The following is a 22,118-nucleotide window of genomic DNA, read 5'->3' as shown; positions in this document are numbered from 1 at the left end:
AAGCAGTCGCATAAAAAACAGCTTTTTCAGTTGTACTATGGCAAATGGTACTATGGGCAGTCGCGATAATAATAATAAATGAGTAAATGAGTCTATTGAAAATTTTAATTAAATTAATAAGCTAGAAAAAACGCTGTCTAAAAAACAGTACACTTGTATCATGAAAATAATGCATGTATGTGGTACGCGACTGTGACTGTTAACATATCTAGCTGTTAAGAATATAGCTTTTTGTGTTGATCGCTGAGAATGCTCTCTTTTCTGTTATTGCCGAAGTCAGCTGATAATAATAACAACAACGCTTCAACTTTCTCAGAAAAGCTACCAAAGCAAACTGTAAATCAGCTGTCTCGAAATTCTTTGTTTTCATTTTATTTTTTGCGCGATAAAAGGGCTTTAAATGTTTTTCCACTACAAGATAAAAAGTTACGAGTGCGCACCGAGCATTTAGTAGACGAACATGGAGAGGTGAGGTCGCAGTAGCAGTGAATATTTCGCAGTGATCCAAGTCTTTTTGTATCCTCCAGCTTGCAGGTGAACACGACCAGCGGACCGGTGCTCGGAAAACAATGTACAGGTGTCTACGGCGATGAGTACGTCAGCTTCGAGCGGATTCCGTACGCGCAGCCGCCGGTGGGGCACCTCCGGTTCATGGCCCCCCTGCCCGTGGAGCCCTGGAGCCAGCCCTTGGATTGCACCAAGCCCGGCCAGAAGCCACTCCAATTCAACCACTACTCCAAACAGCTGGAGGGCGTCGAGGATTGCCTGTATCTGAATGTCTACGCCAAGGAGGTATCACTGTGGGATCGTTTAGTATAGTTTCCTTGGTGGTAAAGGTGATTTTTGTCGGGTGTCATTAGGGATTACGTAGTCGGGTTAATGTAGTCCAAAAGCAATAGTGGGTTTTTCCAGCCCATGAAATTTAATTCATTTATCTAGCTTCACTTTTATTTGATAAGACGATAAACAAAAGCTGAGTCACTTCAGTGCGTTGGACGGCGATTGAGGTCGTATATCAGTTTTCAAGCAAAGGCCAGCTGTGGAATGTACTTTTTCAAACTAAAAGTTTATGTATAGGAAATACAGGAAATTGATGAATTTAATGACTATGATAAAGAAAGATTTTAATACGAGAGCAGACTGATACATACATATACCCAATCCATCGTTAATGAACCATTTATACCTTCGTTACAGCTGGACTCACCAAGGCCACTACCGCTGATTGTGTTCTTTTTTGGCGGTGGTTTCGAAAAGGGCGACCCCACCAAGGAGCTGCATAGTCCTGACTACTTCATGATGCGCGATGTGGTCGTAGTCACAGTTTCCTATCGCGTGGGTCCCCTTGGATTCCTAAGCCTGAACGATCCTGCCGTGGGAGTGCCCGGAAATGCTGGTCTGAAGGATCAGCTGCTGGCAATGGAATGGATCAAGGAAAACGCAGAACGATTTAATGGCGATCCCAAGAACGTGACCGCTTTTGGCGAAAGCGCCGGAGCCGCATCAGTCCACTACTTGATGCTGAATCCCAAGGCTGAGGGTCTGTTCCACAAGGCCATACTGCAATCGGGCAATGTACTCTGCTCCTGGGCCCTCTGTACCATCAAGAATCTACCGCATCGGTTAGCTGTCAACCTGGGAATGGAAAGTGCCGAGCACGTGACCGACGCCATGGTCTTGGACTTCCTGCAAAAATTGCCGGGAGAGAAACTGGTTCGACCATATCTACTTAGCGCAGAGGAGCACCTGGACGATTGCGTCTTTCAGTTTGGACCTATGGTGGAGCCATATAAAACGGAGCACTGCGCGCTGCCCAATCATCCGCAGGAACTGCTGGACAAGGCCTGGGGAAATAGGATTCCGGTACTGATGAGCGGCACTTCCTTCGAGGGCTTGCTGATGTACGCCCGCGTCCAAATGGCTCCGTACTTGCTGACCAGCCTGAAAAAAGAACCCGAGCACATGCTGCCACTGGATGTGAAGCGTAATCTGCCCCAGGCTCTAGCTCGACATCTGGGCCAGCGACTCCAGGAGACCCACTTTGGCGGTAATGATCCTTCTGCCATGTCGCCAGAGTCCTTAAAAGCGTACTGTGAGGTGGGATAGTTCAGATCTTTACTGCTTTCAATTTGATAGATTTCTTAACAACTTCTTTCAGTACGCCAGCTATAAAGTGTTTTGGCATCCCATTCTTAAAACGCTGAGATCCCGTGTAAAGAGCTCCAGTGCTTCCACATACCTCTATCGATTCGATTTTGACTCTCCCACGTTCAATCACCAGCGTTTGAAGTACTGCGGTGACAAGTTGCGGGGCGTAGCCCACGTCGATGATCACTCCTACCTGTGGTACGGCGACTTCTCCTGGAAGCTGGACAAGCACACGCCCGAGTTCCTCACCATCGAGAGGATGATTGACATGTTGACAAGCTTCGCGAGGACATCGAATCCTAATTGCAAGCTCATCCAGGATCAGCTTCCGCGAGCCAAAGAATGGAAGCCACTCAACAGCAAATCCGCTTTGGAGTGCCTCAACATCTCGGAGAACATTAAGATGATGGAGCTGCCGGAGCTGCAGAAGCTTAGGGTCTGGGAAAGTGTCTGCCAATCAACGGGCTAGTCAAGGGTATTAAGTCTCCTAACAATATTGGTAGCTGAAATCAAACAAGTGATTAAACATTTTACAAATCTACAGTGTTTCTGCAATAATTTTTTTAGTTGGAACTATACTTCTTTATTAAGTACTAATGAATTATTTACTCAATTCACACATAAAGGCAAAAAATATTTTTAGGGGTCGGTAAATCGGCATAGTATGTTTTTTAGGCATAAAGGAACATACAATTTATGCATAAAGGCTCTTACACTTTTTTTACTTTCCCAAAACCCTATCTACATCCGAATTTCGTATGTAAACCATTCAAGATAGTCTACTTTATAATTCATTTTCTGTCCCCATGTTTATGTGCGGCAAATTTACCATTGTTTGAGATACGAGAGCGATCCGAGTATTTTTAGGTTGATAAGCTCCGGCTATCGATAGAGGTCTTCATTGCTTAATAATAAGCGAAGGCAGTTAAAGCTAGAGACTGGCTGTGTTCGGAGATGTCGGACGACTAGTGAGTGCATTAATAAAAATCCAGCCCCAATTCGTTACCTATTGTTTTGTTTTTTTAGCAACGAAGATGCCCCCGTGGTGCAGACAACACATGGAAAAGTGAGGGGAATCCTGCTTAAGTCCCTATATGACGAACAGTTTTACGCTTTTGATGGCATCCCCTATGCGGTTCCTCCGCTGGGAACCCTGCGCTTCAAGGAGCCCCATGACCTTAAACCATGGCACGGGATTCGCGATTGCTCCAAGCCGCTCAGCAAGTGCCTGCAAGTGAGCACATTAACCAAGGAGGTGGAAGGCTCCGAGGATTGCCTTTACCTGAACATATCAGTAAAAACTGTAAGTCTTCTAAATTAGAAAACTTAATTCCGAACAGCAATCACGATGGATTTCTTTTAGCTAAACGGTGATCCCATGCCTGTGATGGTCTACATCCATGGAGGCGCTTTTAAGGGCGGAGATTCTTCGAGACGCGCCTGGGGTCCCGACTATTTTATGAAGGAAAACGTTGTGTACATAAGCATTGGTCATCGACTGGGACCCTTAGGTGCGCTTTCAAAAAGCTAAAACAATTGGTGTTCGATAACATTTTATACCGGGCTCTTTCAGGTTTCCTCAGTCTCAATGATCCCGATCTTGAAGTTCCTGGCAATGCTGGATTGAAAGACGTTATCTTGGCCCTCCGTTGGATCAGGGCAAACGCGGCCAACTTCAATGGTGACCCCGAGAGAATAACCATCTTTGGTCACAGCTCTGGCAGCATGACCGTTCAACTGTTGCTGGCAAGTCCACAATCAGAAGGACTCTTCCATAGGGCCATACTATTGGCAGGATTCTCAATGGAGCTGAATCGCCTGCCCCAAATGGAGTACCGTCTGGCCAAGCATTTGGGCTACGAGGGAGATAATGTCGATAGCCAGGTCTTGGAGTTCCTCTTGAAGGCAGATCCGGCTCTAATCGTCTCTGCGGACTTTTTCACTCCACTGGAGAAGAGACAGGGTCACAATATGCCCTTCAAGCCCAGCATTGAAAGCTACTCCACGCCCAATGCAGTGCTCCTTGCCGAGCCTATTGACCTCCAGCGAACCACGTGGAGCAATCGTATTCCCATCATCTTAGGCGCCAACAGTGGCGAGGGGATGTCGATTTTTAGCTTCGTAAAAATGAACCCCTCGTGGCTAAAGGAATTTCAATGCAACCCGGAGCGGGTGCTGCCTTGGACCCTGAGAAATCGCTGTGATCCTGGACAGCGGCGCCAACTGGGTCAAGCATTGATCCATCACTTCTGCGAGGCGCACGGCCATGAGTTGACTGTAGATCACACAAACGGATTGGTGGAGCTCTTCACTCACGGCTTTGTGCACGCTATGGACCGACTAATCCAATCCAGACTGACTTACGGCCAGGCGCCCACTTACCTTTATCGATTTGACTTCGACTCGCCGGATTTTAATTTCTACCGAATTCGCTTTATGGGCAAGGAACAGCGGGGAGTTGGACACGTGGATGAACTGGGATACATTTTCAAGCTGCCAGCTACCTTCAAATTGGACAAGTCTCGACCAGAGTTCACAGCCATTCGCCGATTGGTGGCCATGTTTGTCCAATTCGCCGCCACCTCGGACCCAAATGCTCCACTCACTAAATCTCTGGTGGATTGGAAGCCCGTAACTCGATTCGGAAAACGGATGGTCCTAAATATAAGCGAGGAATTGAAGTTTATTCCGCAGCCAGAAATGCCGAAGTTGAAGTTTTTCGATCGCCTATACGAAATGGCTGGAGTACCCTTATTCTAAAAAAAAAAAACCCTACCTTTTCGTCTTTATTGAAGTCGAAATAAATAAATATTACTTCTGATTTCACTTGCTCGACAAAGAATGCTTTCAACTAGTTATCTATACCCATTATTAAAGGCTGAAAGGTGATTAGGTGCATTTTCAAATCAATTTTGGACGATTAAAGCTTATCGAAATATAAAACTTAAACTTTGCTTTTGTGAAAAAACAAAAACCAAATACATACCAAGCCTTTAACAATTCACATGATTAGCAGATAAGGTTCTCCACAAATTTTACCACATATGTACTACATACATAGGTGTGAAAGCTCGATCAGCAGACATTTTTTTTCAGCCCCCAGTGTGTGGGGGCTTGAACTTTTTGTGTTGCTCCGGCTTCGGATTTGCAAACTCATTAGTATGAATTCATTAGAGTGTCGGCACCCATCGCGAACGGACAACGACGCTTAATGATGTCAAAGGAAAGGTGAGTTTTTAAACGCCGGTAGACCCGAGAATTTTCATTCATTCATCGTGCTTGGTTACAGCAGCCTGGAAACTTGCGAACTTACTCTGCCCGTGGGCCAAATTAAGGGCGTCAAACGCCTTAGTCTTTACGACGATCCCTACTTCAGCTTCGAGAAGATCCCCTTTGCGAAGCCCCCGTTGGGAGAACTGAGATTTAGGGCCCCCGTGCCAGCAGATCCGTGGAGCGGCGTTCTGGACTGCACCCACTATGCAGAGAAGCCAACCCAGAGGGGCTTACTGACCCGTGAAATCGAAGGCGGCGAGGATTGTCTGTATCTGAACGTCTATTCCAAGCAGGTAATTTAGGCCAAAGACTACCTTTTCTTTAATCACTGATAGCTGCTGACTTACTTTCGAAGCTGAAAAGTGAGAAGCCATTGCCGGTGATGGTGTACATTTATGGCGGGGCCTTCACCGTAGGAGAGGCCACCCGCGAATTGTACGGCCCGGACTATTTTATGACCAAAGATGTTGTTCTTGTGACGCTTAACTATCGCGTGGATTGTTTGGGTGAGTAAGCTGAAATTGATAGCAATTATCTTATCAATCATAACCGTTGGTTGTTATGCCTGTGCTTTGTAATCTTTGTGCTTAAAATGACCATCTACTTTTACTGAAAATATAATTATTTCATAATTTTATATTCATATTCTTTCCATTGATTGAAAGTCAATTAGGTATTAAGCAAATTCATTTATATCTTAAAGGATTCCTATCGCTCAAGGACCCGAGTCTGAAAGTTCCCGGAAACGCAGGACTCAAGGACCAAGTGCTAGCTCTCAAGTGGGTCAAGCAGTACATCTCCAACTTCAATGGCGATGATAGTAATATTACGGTATTCGGAGAGAGCGCCGGAGGTTGCTCCACCCACTTCATGATGTGTACGGAACAGACCAGGGGACTGTTTCACAAGGCCATTCCCATGTCAGGAACAGTGCACAACTACTGGGCCAATAATCCGGCCGAAGACTTTGCCTTTCGCCTGGCTCAGCAGAATGGTTTCACTGGCGAAAATGACGACGCCAAGGTACTGGAATATCTCCAAGGAGTTCCGGCTAGAGATTTGGTGAACCATAATTTGCTAACACCCGAGCACCGGAGGAACGGTCTGCTCTTCGCCTTTGGACCCACTGTGGAGGCATATGTGGGTGAGGATTGCGTGGTGCCCAAACCGCCAGTAGAGATGGCCCGAGATGCGTGGTCCAACAATTTTCCAGTCATGTTGGGTGGAACCTCCTTCGAGGGTCTTTTCATGTATCCAGCCGTGTCGGCCAATCTCAAGGCATTGGATAGCCTAAGCCAGGATCCCACCAGGCTGGTGCCGGTTGATGTGCGTACGGTCAGTAGCGAGAAAGAGAATCTGGAGTACAGCCAGCGTCTGATGAAGGCCTACTTCGGATATTCGCCACCCAGCTCAGAGCTACTTTTGAATATGCTCGATGTAAGTAAAAATTGTAACCAATTTGGTTTTGTTTGCTTTTTTCGAGTTTATTGCGAAACTATATATTATATATTTTCTCTCTTAGTTTTATTCCTACAAAATATTTTGGCACGGCTTTAATCGCACCTTTAACGCCAGACTTACCTATGCAAAAGCACCCACATATTACTATCGCTTCGACTTTGATTCGCCGAACTTCAACTTCTACCGGGCTAAATTCTGTGGAGATAAAATTAAGACTGGTGTGGCCCACGCCGATGACCTGAGCTATTTGTTCCGGAACGCGGGCTCTTGGAAACTGGATAAGACATCTGCGGAATATCGAACTATCGAAAGAATGATTGGCATTTGGACGGCATTCGCTGCGACCTCCAATCCCAATTGCCCAGAGATTGGCCACTTGGAGTGGAAACCATCTACCAAGAATGATCCCAAGCGTGTTATTAACATCAGCAGCGATGTTACAATAATAGATTTGCCCGAGTATGAAAAACTACAAATTTGGGACAACTTGTATAAGCCAAATCAATTGATCTAAGCATGCAAATAAATTTCCATGCATTAATGTTCACTAAAGTACTGCTTTGCATAACTTGCTAATTTTCAATTTTAAATTATTTACCATTTAAGATTTCTATGATCATTTTCAAAGTACAAGTATAAGTTTGGTTGTTTTTTGGTTGAACTATATATATACATATATTTGTGATCAGAATTCCTAGCCAAATCGATCTTGTCGATGTCCTCTTCCTTTAAACATCGGGATATAGGGAACTAAAAGAGCTCAATCAATTAAAAAAGGCATTCCGCCCACAATTTTAATAAATATTTCAATTTTCATATTATTTATAATGGTATAATTATGGTAAGACTTTATACAATGTATGCAAAAGTAATTTCGAGTATCAGGTAGAAGGATACTTTTTGGCCCTATAATGTATGTATTTTCCTGCCCGGGATTACAAGGCCGAGTCGATTACCCATGTTTGGCTGTCTGGCCATGTGAAGGATTAGGACTTACCAGCTATTACCTCTATGATATTGGGAATGGGTATATTAAATACCATCTCGGAACCCAACGCTCAGACAACGTTTTTATCCAGCAGGTAGCAAGGTCCCAAGAGTTTTATGTTTTACTTTAATTGACATTTAATTGACAGACGACACGCACTGCCGTCAGAACACTGCTAACGATACATGATTGTAACCTGGCCCACAGGATTTTATTAAGTGCCTGGAAATTTGCGAACTAATGCCAACGGATTTAAATAAACGTTTTCACGCATATGTTTCTAAATAAATTGTTTTGTATACCTAGGTGAATCGATCTTACCTTGGTAAGATTTCCTTTATCATTTTTAACAGGAAATATGAAATTGCATGTCTTTAGGAATTCGGAATTTTAAATTTTGCTTTTATATCCTTATACCTCTTAAAGAAGAAATAATTATTCTCGCTACACGTCGAAAAATCTAAATCAAACTCTATTGAGGATATAAATTTGTCTTCATTAGGATCACTAGCGAGATCTCAAGAATTATTAAGGCTGGAAATTTATTTCTATTGGTTTTTTTTTTTATGAATCTTCGCTTAGTAAATAGAAATGAATGAAAATATGGATAGATCTCTGTTCAATTTTATTGGCTGAATTCTATGCAGCAAAGAAAAACTTTATATTATTTGGACACCCTAGATGATTGGAGAATGATATGGAAAGCTGGATCCATCGACTTGCATACGTGGATTTCTAGTTTTAGTTTCTAGCCTGGTAAAACCTTACCGTTTAGCCAGGTAGAGCGTTCTCTAATCTTACTGTATACAGGTGTTGAAATCCTAGATAAGACACCTTTATGATGTTCGGTTTCCTGTGGACTGTTAAATTATAAATAACCTATGTTAATAGAGGACATTAACCAACCAACAAAATAAAAATGAAGCAAATTAATAATATACAGATGTACCCCACGTGAACAACTTTTTAATGCATGACTTTTGGTCATATATAAAATTAAAGTTAATTTTAAAGTACTAACTTTCTCGTGCCTTTTACTAAACGTGGTTAATAAATTGGTGTTTTCTTGGGTTTTTATTTTCTTCTTTGTTCGCTATACATTATCGCAGAAAATTTATACATGCGAGTGGGAGCGTATGAAAATAAGCAAGATTTTGAGGGATGCACACCTATCCGCTCTAGTACTCCTCAGCACCCTCGCCCTCACCGTCACCGGAATCCATGCCGACCTCCTCGTAGTCCTTCTCGAGGGCAGCCAGATCCTCACGGGCCTCGGAGAACTCGCCCTCCTCCATGCCCTCACCAACATACCAGTGGACGAAGGCCCTCTTGGCGTACATCAGATCGAACTTGTGGTCCAGACGGGCCCAGGCCTCGGCAATAGCCGTGGTATTGGACAACATGCACACGGCACGCTGCACCTTGGCCAGATCCCCGCCTGGGACGACAGTGGGTGGCTGGTAGTTGATGCCCACCTTGAAGCCGGTGGGGCACCAGTCCACGAACTGAATGGTACGCTTTGTCTTGATGGTGGCGATGGCGGCGTTCACGTCCTTGGGCACCACATCGCCGCGATACAGCATGCAGCAGGCCATGTACTTGCCGTGACGGGGATCCACCTTGACCATCTGGTTGGCTGGCTCGAAGCAGGCGTTGGTGATCTCGGCCACCGACAGCTGCTCGTGGTAGGCCTTCTCGGCGGAGATGACGGGAGCGTACGTCACCAGCGGGAAGTGGATGCGGGGGTAAGGAACCAGGTTGGTCTGGAACTCGGTGAGGTCCACATTTAGGGCTCCATCGAATCGCAGAGAGGCGGTGATCGAGGACACTATTTGGCCGATTAAACGATTCAGGTTAGTGTAAGTGGGTCGTTCGATGTCCAGGTTTCGGCGACAGATGTCGTAGATGGCCTCGTTGTCCACCATAAAGGCGCAGTCGGAGTGCTCGAGGGTGGTGTGCGTGGTTAGGATGGAGTTGTAGGGCTCCACCACGGCGGTGGACACCTGCGGAGCTGGGTACACGGCGAACTCCAGCTTGGACTTCTTGCCGTAGTCCACGGAGAGACGCTCCATCAGCAGCGAGGTGAAGCCGGAGCCGGTACCTCCACCGAACGAGTGGAAGATGAGGAAGCCCTGCAGACCGGTGCATTGATCGGCCAGCTTGCGGATCCTGTCCAGCACCAGGTCGACGATCTCCTTGCCAATGGTGTAGTGGCCACGGGCGTAGTTGTTGGCCGCATCCTCCTTACCGGTGATCAGTTGCTCGGGGTGGAACAGCTGACGGTAGGTTCCAGTACGGACCTCGTCGACCACAGTGGGCTCCAGATCCACGAACACGGCGCGAGGCACGTGCTTGCCAGCTCCAGTCTCGCTGAAGAAGGTGTTAAACGAGTCATCACCTCCGCCTACGGTCTTGTCGGAGGGCATCTGGCCATCGGGCTGGATGCCGTGCTCCAGGCAATAGAGCTCCCAGCAGGCATTTCCAATCTGGACTCCGGCCTGGCCCACGTGGATAGAGATACATTCGCGCATATTGATTTTTAATGGGGTTTCCGATTCCGGGTTTCTTGTTTCGAGTTTCGGTTTCTCACACGCGACTACGGAAAATCAACGGAAAAAGTGTAAGCCTACGGATTTTGGGGTCTGACTCTGCGGGCGTATACGTTGGAATGCCCGGGAATGGATTTCGAACAGACGTAAATCGCCAGTAGCTCTGTTTTACGAAAAAGGGCTTCACAACAACTCAGATATTAGATTAGATATTAGATAACTATCTATATTATACGAAACGCGTTTCTTTTACCAATCGATTTTGCTCTGGGGGCACGAAAAACCCTGTCAGGCCGCTTTTTGGTTTGTTTGTTTGAATTCGGCTTTAGTTTCACGCTGATTTTTACACAACATTGCTAGCTCTTGGCCAATAATTGATTACCATCGGCAAGAGTGTTCAGATGCGGCTAAATGGCGGTATTTACGAGATTTAAAGATCAGTAAAATTATTTAGCACAAGCACGCTTGTTCAGTAGATTAAGTGTGACCGCCGGTGGGAAATTTAAAGATACCAAACAGTTCAATAATACCAATGCCTTGTATAAGTGAACTGCATATTAACACAATTAATAATGCCTATTTCAAGAGAGCGTCAAATTACTAATGTTCCGTTTAAGTAATTTTACATGTGTTTAGAACATCTACTATTACTATTTACCAAAATGAACAAAGTATGTAAACCGAATAGTGCATTTTTGCATTAAGTCAGTAGGTCATAGTGAACAAAATAAATTGAAATAGAGATAAAAGAAGTAAGTAATTTTTTTATGTTCATATATTTTTAAAGAATGGAGCAACCCGTCCGTAAACACAACGAACTCTTTTGACCCGCTTGGTATATTTTTAAGGCAGTAATTTCCGAGAGCAGTACAGTACTGCGCAGTTATCGATCCATTTTGCGCACTTATCGATTAATTGCGCGCGAAATGAGTATGCTTTGAAATAATCCACAGATGTATTTCTTTATATTGGGACCAGTCTGTGCTATTCGTGTCAAAAGGCTAACATTTTTTGGAATCTGCTACTATTTTGTGTATTATTCATATTTTCATACAATTGAAGATTTTCTGAAGATGCGTAAGTAAAAACTACTATTTAAACCCGCTAGTTAGCTAAAAAAAAAGGATGAATAATGTGCGCAAAGCATTCGGTATTAGCTAGGTAAATGTAGTAAAATTTAAAAAAATATTTTTTAGAATATCTTCGCTTTCTTCATTTTGAGAAATACAATGTCGAGAAACTTTTCAAATTTAACTGTGAACTGAATTGAAGCAAGACACAAACATTGTGGTGAATCGAAATACATTCCGACCTGACAATTTGAAATCATTTTAGTTTGTCTATTCGGTTGACCTTTGAAATATTAGTCAGCTGTGAAAACTTAAAACATTATTTGCTCTGATCTCACAACCAGCATCCGAACGTGCTCTAAAGACATTCGAAAATATGAGTACCGATACTTTGATAAAGGCTAAGGACTCCAGCCAAATATTTATGGATCTGAAGAACCTGTTGTTATGGCGCAATAGCCGAAAGACTTTGATCGTCTTCACGGGCATCCTGCTCCTCCTGCTGGATGTGATGGTCCACTCGGTGATCAGTGTGATAAGCATGGTAGGGATCACAGTTCTCATAGCAGCTATTGGCCATCGCCTTTTGGTACAGTTCTGGAGTATCTGGAAGAAGGATGAGAACAAAGATCAGATCTTACGTTTCTATCCTCACCCGAAGATAGAAATCCCCCGGGAGGAGACTCTTTATCTGGCCGGGAAAGCAGTTTCCCATATTAATTTAATTTTAAACCGTATGATAGAATTGTTGCTGGTGGAAAAGTGGGAGGATTCCTTGAAGTTCCTAGTTTTGCTCTGCGGCATCAATTTGCTGGGCGATTGCTTCAACGGATTGACTTTGCTTATATTTGGTATGTGCATATGTTGTCTTACTTTACTTTATCTATAAAGTTACATTAAATTGAAATAATTTTTCTTTATAGGACACTTGTTTATTTTTACCGTACCAAAACTGTACGAGTCGTATAAGCCATTCGTTGATGTCCAGATCCGAAAGTTCCGTAAATGCAAGATAGATAAATCGAACGTTGAAAAACCGATTTGTATTCAGAAAGAGTGTCCGCCGGAGTCAGCATACGAGGGTCAGGAATCCAAAGAGGGCAAAGTACTATATGAGCCATGCGATAATGAGCCACTTCGAAATCTCCTAGAGCTCCACAAAGGATGTCGTTGTCCTGATTGCGAGCACCGGTATTTGCCAGTTGAGGCTCGCTAAACTATATTCATATGAATAAGAATCCACCCTCTTTGATGTTATTGTTCAAAATTAATGTTGTGGAAATATATATTCTACATATTTTCCACTCATATACTTTTTCTTTTCTAATCAGTTGGCCATAATTTTAACATCATTACTTAACTTTTCTGATTTATAAGGGGTTTTCGGGAACACCTTTTTGTTTGGATCGAGTGTACTTTATTATTTGGGTCAAAAATAGTATTTGACTATGACATGTGGAAACTCTGTCAGCCGAGAAGTCGAAGTCGGATCAAATGTTTCAGATTCCTAATCCTGCGTTGTTGTCCCGGATTCAAGAGATTCTCGTGCCAATCAGCAGGTGATGCAGACTCCAAAGTCGTCAAGCTATCAGTAGGGAGTGTCAAGGGTCGTCGACTGAGCGGTATCTATGGTGACGAGTTCTACAGCTTCGAGGGAATTCCCTTTGCCAAGCCGCCGCTAGGGAAAGCCCGATTTGTGGCCTCCCAATTGGCAGACCCATGGAATTCAGAGCTCGATGCTCGGCAGGAGAGACCGATTCCTCTGCAGATGGACAGAAGGTCGGGAAAGGTCGTTGGCAGTGAGGATTGCCTGTACTTAAACGTATACACCAAGCATGTAAGTATTTCTTCACAACCCAAAAATTTGGCTAAGCATTTATTAACGGGGCAGGCCATCGTATACAAACTTGGCCTGCTCAATTTAAAATTCTGTAAGAGAATTATTGAGATTTCGGGTAACACAGACTAAAAAAGGGAAACTCCAGCCTGTTCGAATAGTTGATCATAGAACACTAGTTTAGGCATGGTATGCGGCATAAACTTAAGTTCCTCGGCGATGTTGAGGACCATAGGAGAAGGTCCCGAGCTTAATGGCTTCCAATCTACAAAAGGTTAGCGGTAAGCGGTGAGTTGGGATCCGAGGTGGCGGCAAAGTGCACAAACATGGATACCATTCGACAAATCGTGGTGAACTCTGGTCGGGATTTGTCCAATTTAAAAGTGGCCGGCATGACAAATATGTAGCCCAGCTCGTCCGTGTATTTAACTCCGCGATGCTCCATTCCCCAGTTCTGAATCCGGAAGAAGTTATAGTCCGGATTGAATCATTCGGTACAGCTCGTGAAAGGTATGGTGGGTGAAGATATCTTTTACAGCATCGAAATGATCGAAGCTCAGTTGTTCACCACTCGCCTGGCAAAAATACTCCAGAATTTTGAGACCCATTTCACGCTTTTGGGCGGAGTCACAGGTGGTCTTAAGGACATGCGGTAGTGCCCTCTCTGGGTTATCCTGGAATCCCTGTAAGACCTTGGGATCGGATTTAAAACCAACTGTACTGAGTAGCCCCTCATCGGTATTAGTGCCCAAAATGATGGGAATGCGGTTGCTCCAACTGTTCCGCAGCAATTCTTTGGGCTCCGCCAATATAACAGCATTGGGACTATTGTGGGCTTAAAGGACAAATTTAACGCCTTCAGCCTTCTCCTCTGGGCTAAAAACGTCAGCAGAAACGAGCAGTTTTGGATCAGCCTTCAGTAGGAACTCAAAAACCTGGCTATCGATATTATTTCCCTCGTAGCCCAAACTCTTCGCCAAACGGTACTCCAATTGCGGCTGAAAAACCCGCCAAAAGGATGGCCTTATGGAAGAGCCCTTCCGTTTGCGGACTAGCCAAGAGCATATTAACCAACGCGCTGCCGGAGCTGTGGCCAAAGATGGTGATTCTATCGGGGACACCATTAAAATTAAGTGCATTCGCCTTAATCCAACGAAGGGCCATAATAATATCCTTGAGGCCAGCATTTCCGGGAACATCTAGCGAGGGATCAGCAAAGTTGAGAAATCCTGAAATGTAAGATTCAATGATGCATGTTACATTGGTAAAGCAACAATATCTAAAACTGAAGAGCATAGCTACAAATCTTGTAGTTTTAGGTTTAAATGTAATTTGGGACCGAATATTTAAAACCAACTCACCGAAAAGTCCCAAGCGATGTCCAATGCTTACGTGAAGGACATTTTCTTCCATAAAATAGTCCGGTCCCCAAGCTCTTCTCGATGAATCTCCGCGAAGAAATGCCCCACCATGGATGTAAACCATGATGGGTAAGGGTTTCTCGCTTTGCAGCTGTAAAATAAATAAATAAAATGTTTGGGAAAAACATTATTTTTAGTAATATAACTAAATATATTTATGGTATTTAAAAACTTACCGTTTTCACTGACATATTTAAGTATAGACAATCCTCGGAACCCTCAATCAATTTTGTTAAGGAGATCACTTTTACGCACTTGCTAGCTGGCTGTGAGCAATCTCGGGTCCCTTTCCATGGTTGAATATCTTGTGGCTCCTTGAAGCGAAGGGTTCCAAGTGGCGGAGCAGCATAGCATATATGGGATGCCATCAAAAACATAGAATTCATTGTCATAGAGCCCCTTCAAAAGTGTTCCCTGCACTTTTCCATGTGTGGTCTGCACCACGGGGGAAGTTCCACTACTGCAAATAATATAGGATTTAACTAAAGTTAAAAAAGAAAGAAAAAATGTTTTTACCTTTCAAAAGACATATCCGATCTCGAGTAACTCTCAGCTTTGACTGTGTATACGAAACACTGGCTAGATAGTACCTACTTATCTATCTAATAACTAACTTAGCTTTTATGGTAGCAGTTAGCATCCACATATAGTAGGGAAGATAGTATGCAAACCCTGATTTAATCTTATAGGCAGTATATAACTGTGAGGGGTTAATGAGATTATACACAGTGTGTGTAAATTTACATAATAAAATTCAGAAAAATATATTCCTGAGCTATTGTAGATGCCAGTTTTGAGCATATTTCCTTATTCTTAGAATCATAAATGCTTCTTTTAATAATTTTAAACCATGTTACCCTAGTTTAACGAATCTGAGCCACCTCTGCCCGTAATGGTGTATATCTACGGCGGTGCCTTTCGCACAGGCGGAGCTGTGAAGAGCAAATACGGGCCGGATTACTTGATGAGCAGGGATGTTGTATATGTGCTATTCAACTATCGCCTCTGCTCCCTGGGATTCCTTAGTATGCCCAGTGGCAAGTTGGATGTGCCGGGCAATGCGGGTCTCCATGATCAGTTACTAGCCCTTCAATGGGTTAGCCAGCACATACGGAACTTCAACGGAGATCCGCAGAATATAACGCTTTTTGGCGAAAGTGCGGGGGCCGCCTCGGTGCACTTTATGATGTGTCTGCCGCAGGCGAAGGGTCTCTTCCACAAGGCCATCATGATGTCCGGATCGATGCTGAGTCCCTGGGTGAATGCTCCCGATAGCGATGGTATATTCTGCCGCCTGGCCACGTCTGCAGGATACGAAGGACCCGCGGAAGAGGTCCCCATTTTGGAGTTTCTGCGCAACGTGAATGCCGAAAAACTCATCGGCCACGATTTCATCTCACCCCGTGACCGTTGCTTTGGGTTTCTTAACCCATTTGCTCCAGTTGTTGGAGGCCTGGTTGCAGCCCCGTTTCAGCAGCTGATGAAGGAGGCGTGGTCCTGTGAAGTGCCCCTCCTCTTGGGTGGCACTTCCTTCGAGGGACTGGTGTACTACCCATTCTGTCAGCTGGATAATGGCTATATGCTGGAGCTGCTGAAACATGAACCAGCGATGGTATTACCCCACGAGCTATATCAGTCGATGAGCGTCGAGGAGCGGAACACAGCGGCCGATGTCCTCGTTAAGTATCACTATGGACCGCGCGGTATCACCAAGAGTAACATCACACAGATTCTAGATGTGAGTAACTTAGTTCATTTTTCAAGGCAACCATTACATGGTAGCTTCAATTATTTTATTATAAAAAGGTAATTGACATATTTGATCTACAGCTTTTCAGTTACAAGTTATTCTGGCACGGCATACATAGGGTGGTCCTCTCCAGATTATCTCACGCACAAGCACCTACCTATCTGTACCGGTTCGACTTCGATTCGCCCAAGTTGAATCTGATGAGGAACCAGCTCTGCGGCGATGACATCAAACGCGGTGTTTGTCATGCGGATGACTTGGGGTACATTTTCCACAAGCAGGCCCAAGCGAAGCAGCCCCTTGACTCCCCGGAGTTCCTGACCATCCAGCGTATGGTGGGCATATTGACCACGTTTGCCAGGACCGGCGATCCCAATTGTCCGGAGACGGGTCCGGATCCGTGGATGCCCGTCTCCACAAAGTCTCCCTTCAAGGCATTGAATATTGGACAGCAGGTGGAGTGTGTAACGCAGGTCGAAAAGGACGGTCTGAAGGTGTGGAATCGGCTATATAGTGACTTAAAATAGTTGGGGGTTATATGAAGTCTATTTTGCTATAATTTTTGTAAATATTCAATAAACGATACTGTTTAGAGGAATGATCATGATCAATGTATTTTCTCCGATTACACCGCAATTGTGCCCACTGTGCTCAGCTTTTTCGGAGCTTTACGGCAACGCCCCACTCCAGTCGAAAGATCGGTGATCGTGTAAACAAAAATAAATCGCGTCAATTTGTTTGTTTACACTAGTTTTGCCGGCACGATCAAAATGTTGTTGACCCCCTCGGTGGGCGGCCCGCCTCTTTTTCCCTTGATTTTCTGGCAAGAAGCCTTAGAATAGTCACTTTTATAGGCTAAGTTTACGATAGATCAGCTGAGATCGCGGCGTAGTTGCTTATGGTAGAAGCATAAAGTTTATGACACCTGGTTTCCTAATAACTGAGATACTTATCTATCTCGCAGATACTTCACTAGAAACTTCACGCAACCAGGTAGTGTTTAAGGAAGCTGTGATTTTATGCATGCTACGTTTAAAAGAGAGATTTTTTTTCGCAGTGTTGATTAGTTATGCATTCGCTAGGAGGAACTGCCACGCCCACTGGCCAAGCTTCCAGCCGACTGCCCACGCTCGATGATCGGATCCAGTCATATCAGTTATTCCGTTTATCTCGTCACCGTACTTGAAATACACAATTTGTTGTATTCTGTCTTCTTTTTTTGTGTGTTTCTTCTCTCTCTACCGCTCTCCACGCTCTTCTTGTTCAGTAATTTGTATTCTGATATTTGTGTTAATGTAGTATATTTTTTTTCTATAATATTTTCTTTACTTGTTTTTGCCTATTTTGTGGGCTCTTTTCGCTGGCCGCTCGCCGCTGGAATTCGATGTGAAAAAGTGTGTTTTTAATTTCAGTTTCGGTTCGGAGCTGGCGCGATACAGTACGCAGCTCGCGCCTATTAGTATCTACGTATAGCAAGCAAATCGATCGGATCGTGTGGCGGTGCTCTAGTCAATCCGATATGAATAAGAACCTCGGCTTTGTGGAGCGCTTGCGGTGGCGCCTCAAGTAAGTTTCTCCGTCGACCTTAATTGTGGGAAATATTTATTAAATTACTGGTTTTTAATGCCAGAGAGTGTTTTTCTATACTCTCAATTGTAATTGTTGTTATGGTTAAGCTTCGGTTTCGGGGTTTTGTTTGCTCAGCTATTTTTTCTGGCTTTTTATAAAGTAATATCTGCTACCCACTGGTAAGCATGACTAATTTTTGGATGGCAGAAACTAATAATGTGTGGCTTCCCAATTAAGTCTGCTTTGCAGACGAGAGATTAAGCTGTGGAGCGTTATGCAATCGTGATGACTATAGGTAGGATAAGGTCATCAAAATACATCGATTAAAGCAGATATGATATAACTTTATTAGTTGACACTGCAAAACTTGAATTATTTATTGGCATTCTGTGGGAGGCAAACATACTAAAACTTAACCAAAACAGCCTATCAAAAACATTAACTGAAAAAGTTTTTACATATTCTTGTGTAATTTCACAAAGTTTTTGTTGAGGGTATAAAACCGTCACTTGGGAGCATTAATCGAATTCATAAATCTGTATTCATTGCTTAATCAGTTTAACGCTAAAGATATTTTATATTTATTGGCCAATTTACCAGTAATGAAATTGCTACAGCGATATATTGTACAAAATGGGATGTGCCACTATAGGCTACTTAGCTATGGGATGAAAATCGTTGGCAAACATCTATAAAATCTCTAATGACGACTGCACCCTTACACTTGAAAGACGAGTAGCTCGTCAATATAGATAATGTTAATTAAACATTGACTCTACTCGTTGTGAGTCAATAATTATTAGATTTTCAAAGTCATCGTAGTCTCGTCCGGTTCTTATCACGCATTAACCTTGATAATGAAGCCGATTGGTAAAAATAGTGTCAGTTTCTCGCCGTTTTACCGTGTTTCGCTTTAAACGTAATTTCTATAATGGCAACTTAAAATTTTATCCCGATGACTGCAAAATAGGTGTGATTTTATTTTGTTGCCGTAACGTAATGTAATAAAAAGTCTGCGCTGAGCTCAGAATAATTATCAGCAGTTTTACGCATTAAATTTGCTATTAATGTTTTATAGATTTAATAAATGTACATACAAAGAACTTAAGGGGATACAGAACTATGGAATCAAAGTGTATTTTTAAATAACAATAAAACCAATTGAAAGTAATTAAAGCATGGCCTGAGATAACCGAGTGACACCTACTGATAAGGCAGAACAACTGCTTCTGCTCATTAAATATTCTTAAGATTAGTGCCACATTTTGATGTTCATTAACGGCAGTCCAAGTGCTTGTCTGAACTTCAACGGCAAATGATTTAAGTTCGGTCCTGGGCATTAAATTTTGGGCAGCGGACTGTGTTAATTTATCACTGACAGACGTGCCTGGTTAGCAGGTGGACCGCACAGTCGACTGCACCAACTAAACCTGTTGTTCAGCCTGATCCTTCAGCATTACATAGCTACGTGCGCACTCAACAAAATACTTGTGTATATTATTCAATTTTGAATTCATTTACAACTTCCGTGATTCCTCTTTGCCTTAAGAAATTAATTCAGGAAGCAAGGGTTTTCTTATATTTTCCATTCAGGTCCTAGACAAAAATTTCCAATTTTATAATGCAAAATAAGATATTGTTGGGAGGAAATCAAGTATTCTTAGCTAATTTTTTTCTAGTGTTAACATAGGGCTGGTAAGTGGGTTGTGATGCATTGGGATGAGCTTGTGGATGCGATGTGATGAACATCAGCAAAACAATTTAAATTTAATGCAATGCATGCAGTCTGCCTACTGGCATGTGGCTTTGAGAATGAATTAAAATAATTGACTTTGTGACAAAAATATCAAATTATCTGGGTGCAGACCCAATATTATTATGCTAATTACTTCAACCATCGTGCATTTGCAGAACCATCGAGCATAAAGTCCAGCAGTATCGCCAGTCGACCAATGAAACAGTTGTCGCCGACACGGAGTACGGCCAAGTGAGGGGTATCAAGCGTCTATCTCTCTACGATGTGCCCTACTTCAGCTTCGAGGGTATCCCGTACGCCCAGCCTCCGGTGGGGGAGTTGCGGTTTAAGGCCCCTCAGAGGCCCATTCCCTGGGAGCGAGTTCGCGACTGCAGCCAGCCGAAGGATAAGGCCGTCCAGGTGCAGTTCGTCTTCGATAAGGTAGAGGGCTCCGAGGACTGCCTCTATCTCAATGTGTACACCAACAATGTGAGTAATTCTATTAACTTGTGTACATAAAACATCGTTAAAACCGTAATAACTTTAAACATTTTTTATTTGTGGTACATTTTAGGTGAAGCCCGACAAGGCTCGCCCGGTTATGGTTTGGATTCACGGAGGAGGCTTCATTATCGGCGAGGCCAATCGGGAATGGTATGGCCCGGATTACTTTATGAAAGAAGATGTTGTTCTCGTCACGATACAGTACCGACTTGGGGCTTTGGGTAATCTACTGTGTGCGTATGCGCAATATTTTGACTAAACATTATTGTACCTACACAGGATTTATGAGTCTTAAGTCCCCCGAGCTAAATGTACCAGGAAATGCTGGCCTCAAGGATCAGGTGCTGGCCCTCAAGTGGATCAAGAACAATTGCGCTAGTTTCGGCGGAGATCCCAACTGCATCACTGTTTTTGGAGAGAGTGCTGGAGGCGCCTCCACTCACTACATGATGCTAACCGATCAGACCCAAGGGCTCTTTCATCGCGGCATCTTGCAGTCGGGCAGTGCCATTTGTCCTTGGGCCTACAACGGCGACATTACCCATAATCCCTACAGGATAGCCAAGCTGGTTGGCTACAAGGGCGAGGACAACGACAAGGATGTGCTGGAGTTCTTGCAGAACGTAAAGGCCAAGGATCTTATTCGCGTGGAGGAAAATGTCCTGACACTGGAGGAACGCATGAACAAGATAATGTTTGCCTTTGGCCCATCCCTGGAACCATTCTCCACGCCCGAATGTGTGATATCCAAGCCTCCAAAGGAGATGATGAAGACCGCCTGGAGTAACTCCATCCCCATGTTTATAGGAAACACTTCGTACGAGGGCCTGCTGTGGGTTCCAGGTTAGATATTGGGAATTTTTTTGAATTTTCTTTCAATAAGTAAATTTAATTTTATTTCACAGAGGTAAAGCTTATGCCGCAGGTGCTGCAGCAGCTTGATGCTGGCACACCTTTCATTCCCAAAGAATTGCTGGCCACGGAGCCCAGTAAAGAAAAACTGGATTCGTGGAGTGCACAGATTCGAGATGTTCATCGCACTGGCTCAGAAAGCACCCCAGATAATTACATGGATGTAAGTGTCGTCCAATTAGGTGCTTACATAATCATAAGCTGGTAATTTATTTCAGCTCTGTTCGATTTACTACTTCGTGTTTCCGGCCCTGAGGGTGGTCCATTCCCGACACGCGTACGCGGCTGGAGCTCCAGTATATTTCTATCGATATGACTTCGACTCCGAGGAGCTCATTTTTCCGTACCGCATTATGCGGTTGGGACGCGGTGTCAAGGGGGTCAGCCATGCCGACGATTTGAGCTACCAATTCAGCAGCCTGCTGGCTCGCCGGTTGCCGAAGGAAAGTCGCGAGTACAGGAACATCGAACGAACCGTGGGCATCTGGACCCAGTTTGCTGCCACGGGTAATCCCTACAGCGAGAAGATCAACGGTATGGACACTCTGACCATTGATCCAGTTCGCAAATCCGACGAGGTCATCAAGTGCCTCAACATCAGTGATGACCTGAAGTTCATCGATCTGCCTGAGTGGCCCAAATTGAAGGTCTGGGAGAGCCTCTATGACGACAACAAAGATTTATTGTTTTAAATTTAACTTACTGTTCTGTACAGCCTAACAAAGAAGTCTCTAGAAACTGTAAATAGGTCAAAATGCTTTATAAAATATATTCTGCAATTGGATTGTTTTGCTTTATAACTAGTTTGCCCAATGATTGCATGTGGATGAGAAATCCTAGTTTAGGTGAGATTTAAAAATATATATTTCTATTTATCTCTATATTTACCTCAGTTTACGCC

The 22,118-nt window shown here is 43.8% G+C and overlaps 7 protein-coding genes, 1 non-coding gene and 1 pseudogene across 14 annotated transcripts, besides 1 other annotated feature; 6 read left to right on the top strand and 3 right to left on the bottom strand.

The window, feature by feature from the left end:
* Nucleotides 1-28: 28 nt before the first annotated feature.
* alpha-Est3 (alpha-Esterase-3) lies at nucleotides 29-2,688 on the top strand. 4 transcript variants are annotated; one of them, NM_079543.3, is made up of 5 exons: nucleotides 29-82; nucleotides 393-468; nucleotides 528-792; nucleotides 1,198-2,097; nucleotides 2,159-2,688. In NM_079543.3, the coding sequence occupies exons 2-5, from the start codon at nucleotides 461-463 to the stop codon at nucleotides 2,615-2,617; spliced, it is 1,632 nt and encodes a 543-aa protein (NP_524267.2). In that variant the 5' UTR covers nucleotides 29-82; nucleotides 393-460; the 3' UTR covers nucleotides 2,618-2,688. The 4 variants fall into 4 exon arrangements, with proteins under 4 accessions (NP_524267.2, NP_001163540.1, NP_001262344.1 ...); NM_001170069.1 differs by lacking the exon at nucleotides 29-82 and having other exon boundaries at nucleotides 330-468; NM_001275415.2 differs by lacking the exon at nucleotides 29-82 and having other exon boundaries at nucleotides 330-468; nucleotides 528-836.
* asRNA:CR46128 (antisense RNA:CR46128) lies at nucleotides 381-3,818 on the bottom strand. Of its 2 annotated transcripts, none has more exons than NR_133355.1 (1): nucleotides 381-3,818. The 2 variants fall into 2 exon arrangements; NR_133356.1 differs by having other exon boundaries at nucleotides 670-1,050.
* On the top strand, nucleotides 3,045-4,973 carry alpha-Est4 (alpha-Esterase-4). Its single transcript, NM_079542.4, has 4 exons — nucleotides 3,045-3,116; nucleotides 3,175-3,451; nucleotides 3,512-3,659; nucleotides 3,722-4,973. The coding sequence occupies exons 1-4, from the start codon at nucleotides 3,103-3,105 to the stop codon at nucleotides 4,906-4,908; spliced, it is 1,626 nt and encodes a 541-aa protein (NP_524266.1). The 5' UTR covers nucleotides 3,045-3,102; the 3' UTR covers nucleotides 4,909-4,973.
* A 296-nt stretch (nucleotides 4,974-5,269) lies between these two features.
* On the top strand, nucleotides 5,270-8,164 carry alpha-Est5 (alpha-Esterase-5). 2 transcript variants are annotated; one of them, NM_001260036.2, is made up of 5 exons: nucleotides 5,270-5,376; nucleotides 5,438-5,714; nucleotides 5,777-5,927; nucleotides 6,125-6,858; nucleotides 6,944-8,164. In NM_001260036.2, the coding sequence occupies exons 1-5, from the start codon at nucleotides 5,360-5,362 to the stop codon at nucleotides 7,394-7,396; spliced, it is 1,632 nt and encodes a 543-aa protein (NP_001246965.1). In that variant the 5' UTR covers nucleotides 5,270-5,359; the 3' UTR covers nucleotides 7,397-8,164. The 2 variants fall into 2 exon arrangements, with proteins under 2 accessions (NP_001246965.1, NP_524265.3); NM_079541.4 differs by having other exon boundaries at nucleotides 5,441-5,714; nucleotides 6,944-7,431.
* Nucleotides 7,545-7,643: a mobile genetic element.
* A 763-nt stretch (nucleotides 8,165-8,927) lies between the features above and the next one.
* Nucleotides 8,928-10,907, bottom strand: alphaTub84D (alpha-Tubulin at 84D). Its single transcript, NM_079540.6, has one exon. It carries the CDS (start codon nucleotides 10,399-10,401, stop codon nucleotides 9,049-9,051), a length of 1,353 nt encoding a protein of 450 aa, NP_524264.1. The 5' UTR covers nucleotides 10,402-10,907; the 3' UTR covers nucleotides 8,928-9,048.
* A 511-nt stretch (nucleotides 10,908-11,418) lies between these two features.
* On the top strand, nucleotides 11,419-12,796 carry Rtnl2. 2 transcript variants are annotated; one of them, NM_001260035.1, is made up of 3 exons: nucleotides 11,419-11,496; nucleotides 11,834-12,340; nucleotides 12,413-12,796. In NM_001260035.1, exons 2-3 carry the CDS (start codon nucleotides 11,866-11,868, stop codon nucleotides 12,703-12,705), a joined length of 768 nt encoding a protein of 255 aa, NP_001246964.1. In that variant the 5' UTR covers nucleotides 11,419-11,496; nucleotides 11,834-11,865; the 3' UTR covers nucleotides 12,706-12,796. The 2 variants fall into 2 exon arrangements, with proteins under 2 accessions (NP_001246964.1, NP_524263.2); NM_079539.2 differs by lacking the exon at nucleotides 11,419-11,496 and having other exon boundaries at nucleotides 11,777-12,340.
* An 86-nt stretch (nucleotides 12,797-12,882) lies between these two features.
* Nucleotides 12,883-17,093, top strand: alpha-Est6 (alpha-Esterase-6). The gene is made up of 3 exons (NM_079538.3): nucleotides 12,883-13,326; nucleotides 15,610-16,485; nucleotides 16,578-17,093. Exons 1-3 carry the CDS (start codon nucleotides 12,943-12,945, stop codon nucleotides 17,022-17,024), a joined length of 1,707 nt encoding a protein of 568 aa, NP_524262.1. The 5' UTR covers nucleotides 12,883-12,942; the 3' UTR covers nucleotides 17,025-17,093.
* alpha-Est4aPsi lies at nucleotides 13,592-15,291 on the bottom strand (annotated as a pseudogene).
* Nucleotides 17,094-17,906: 813 nt separating the features above from the next.
* On the top strand, nucleotides 17,907-22,097 carry alpha-Est7 (alpha-Esterase-7). Its single transcript, NM_079537.4, has 6 exons — nucleotides 17,907-18,063; nucleotides 19,978-20,290; nucleotides 20,376-20,526; nucleotides 20,585-21,148; nucleotides 21,211-21,380; nucleotides 21,436-22,097. Exons 1-6 carry the CDS (start codon nucleotides 18,017-18,019, stop codon nucleotides 21,907-21,909), a joined length of 1,719 nt encoding a protein of 572 aa, NP_524261.1. The 5' UTR covers nucleotides 17,907-18,016; the 3' UTR covers nucleotides 21,910-22,097.
* The last annotated feature ends 21 nt before the right edge of the window (nucleotides 22,098-22,118 follow it).

This window comes from Drosophila melanogaster, chromosome 3R (genome assembly GCF_000001215.4).
Source record: "Drosophila melanogaster chromosome 3R".
In the NCBI taxonomy this organism is placed as follows: Eukaryota; Metazoa; Arthropoda; class Insecta; order Diptera; family Drosophilidae; genus Drosophila; species Drosophila melanogaster.
This window is presented reverse-complemented; position numbering and strand designations above follow the sequence as displayed.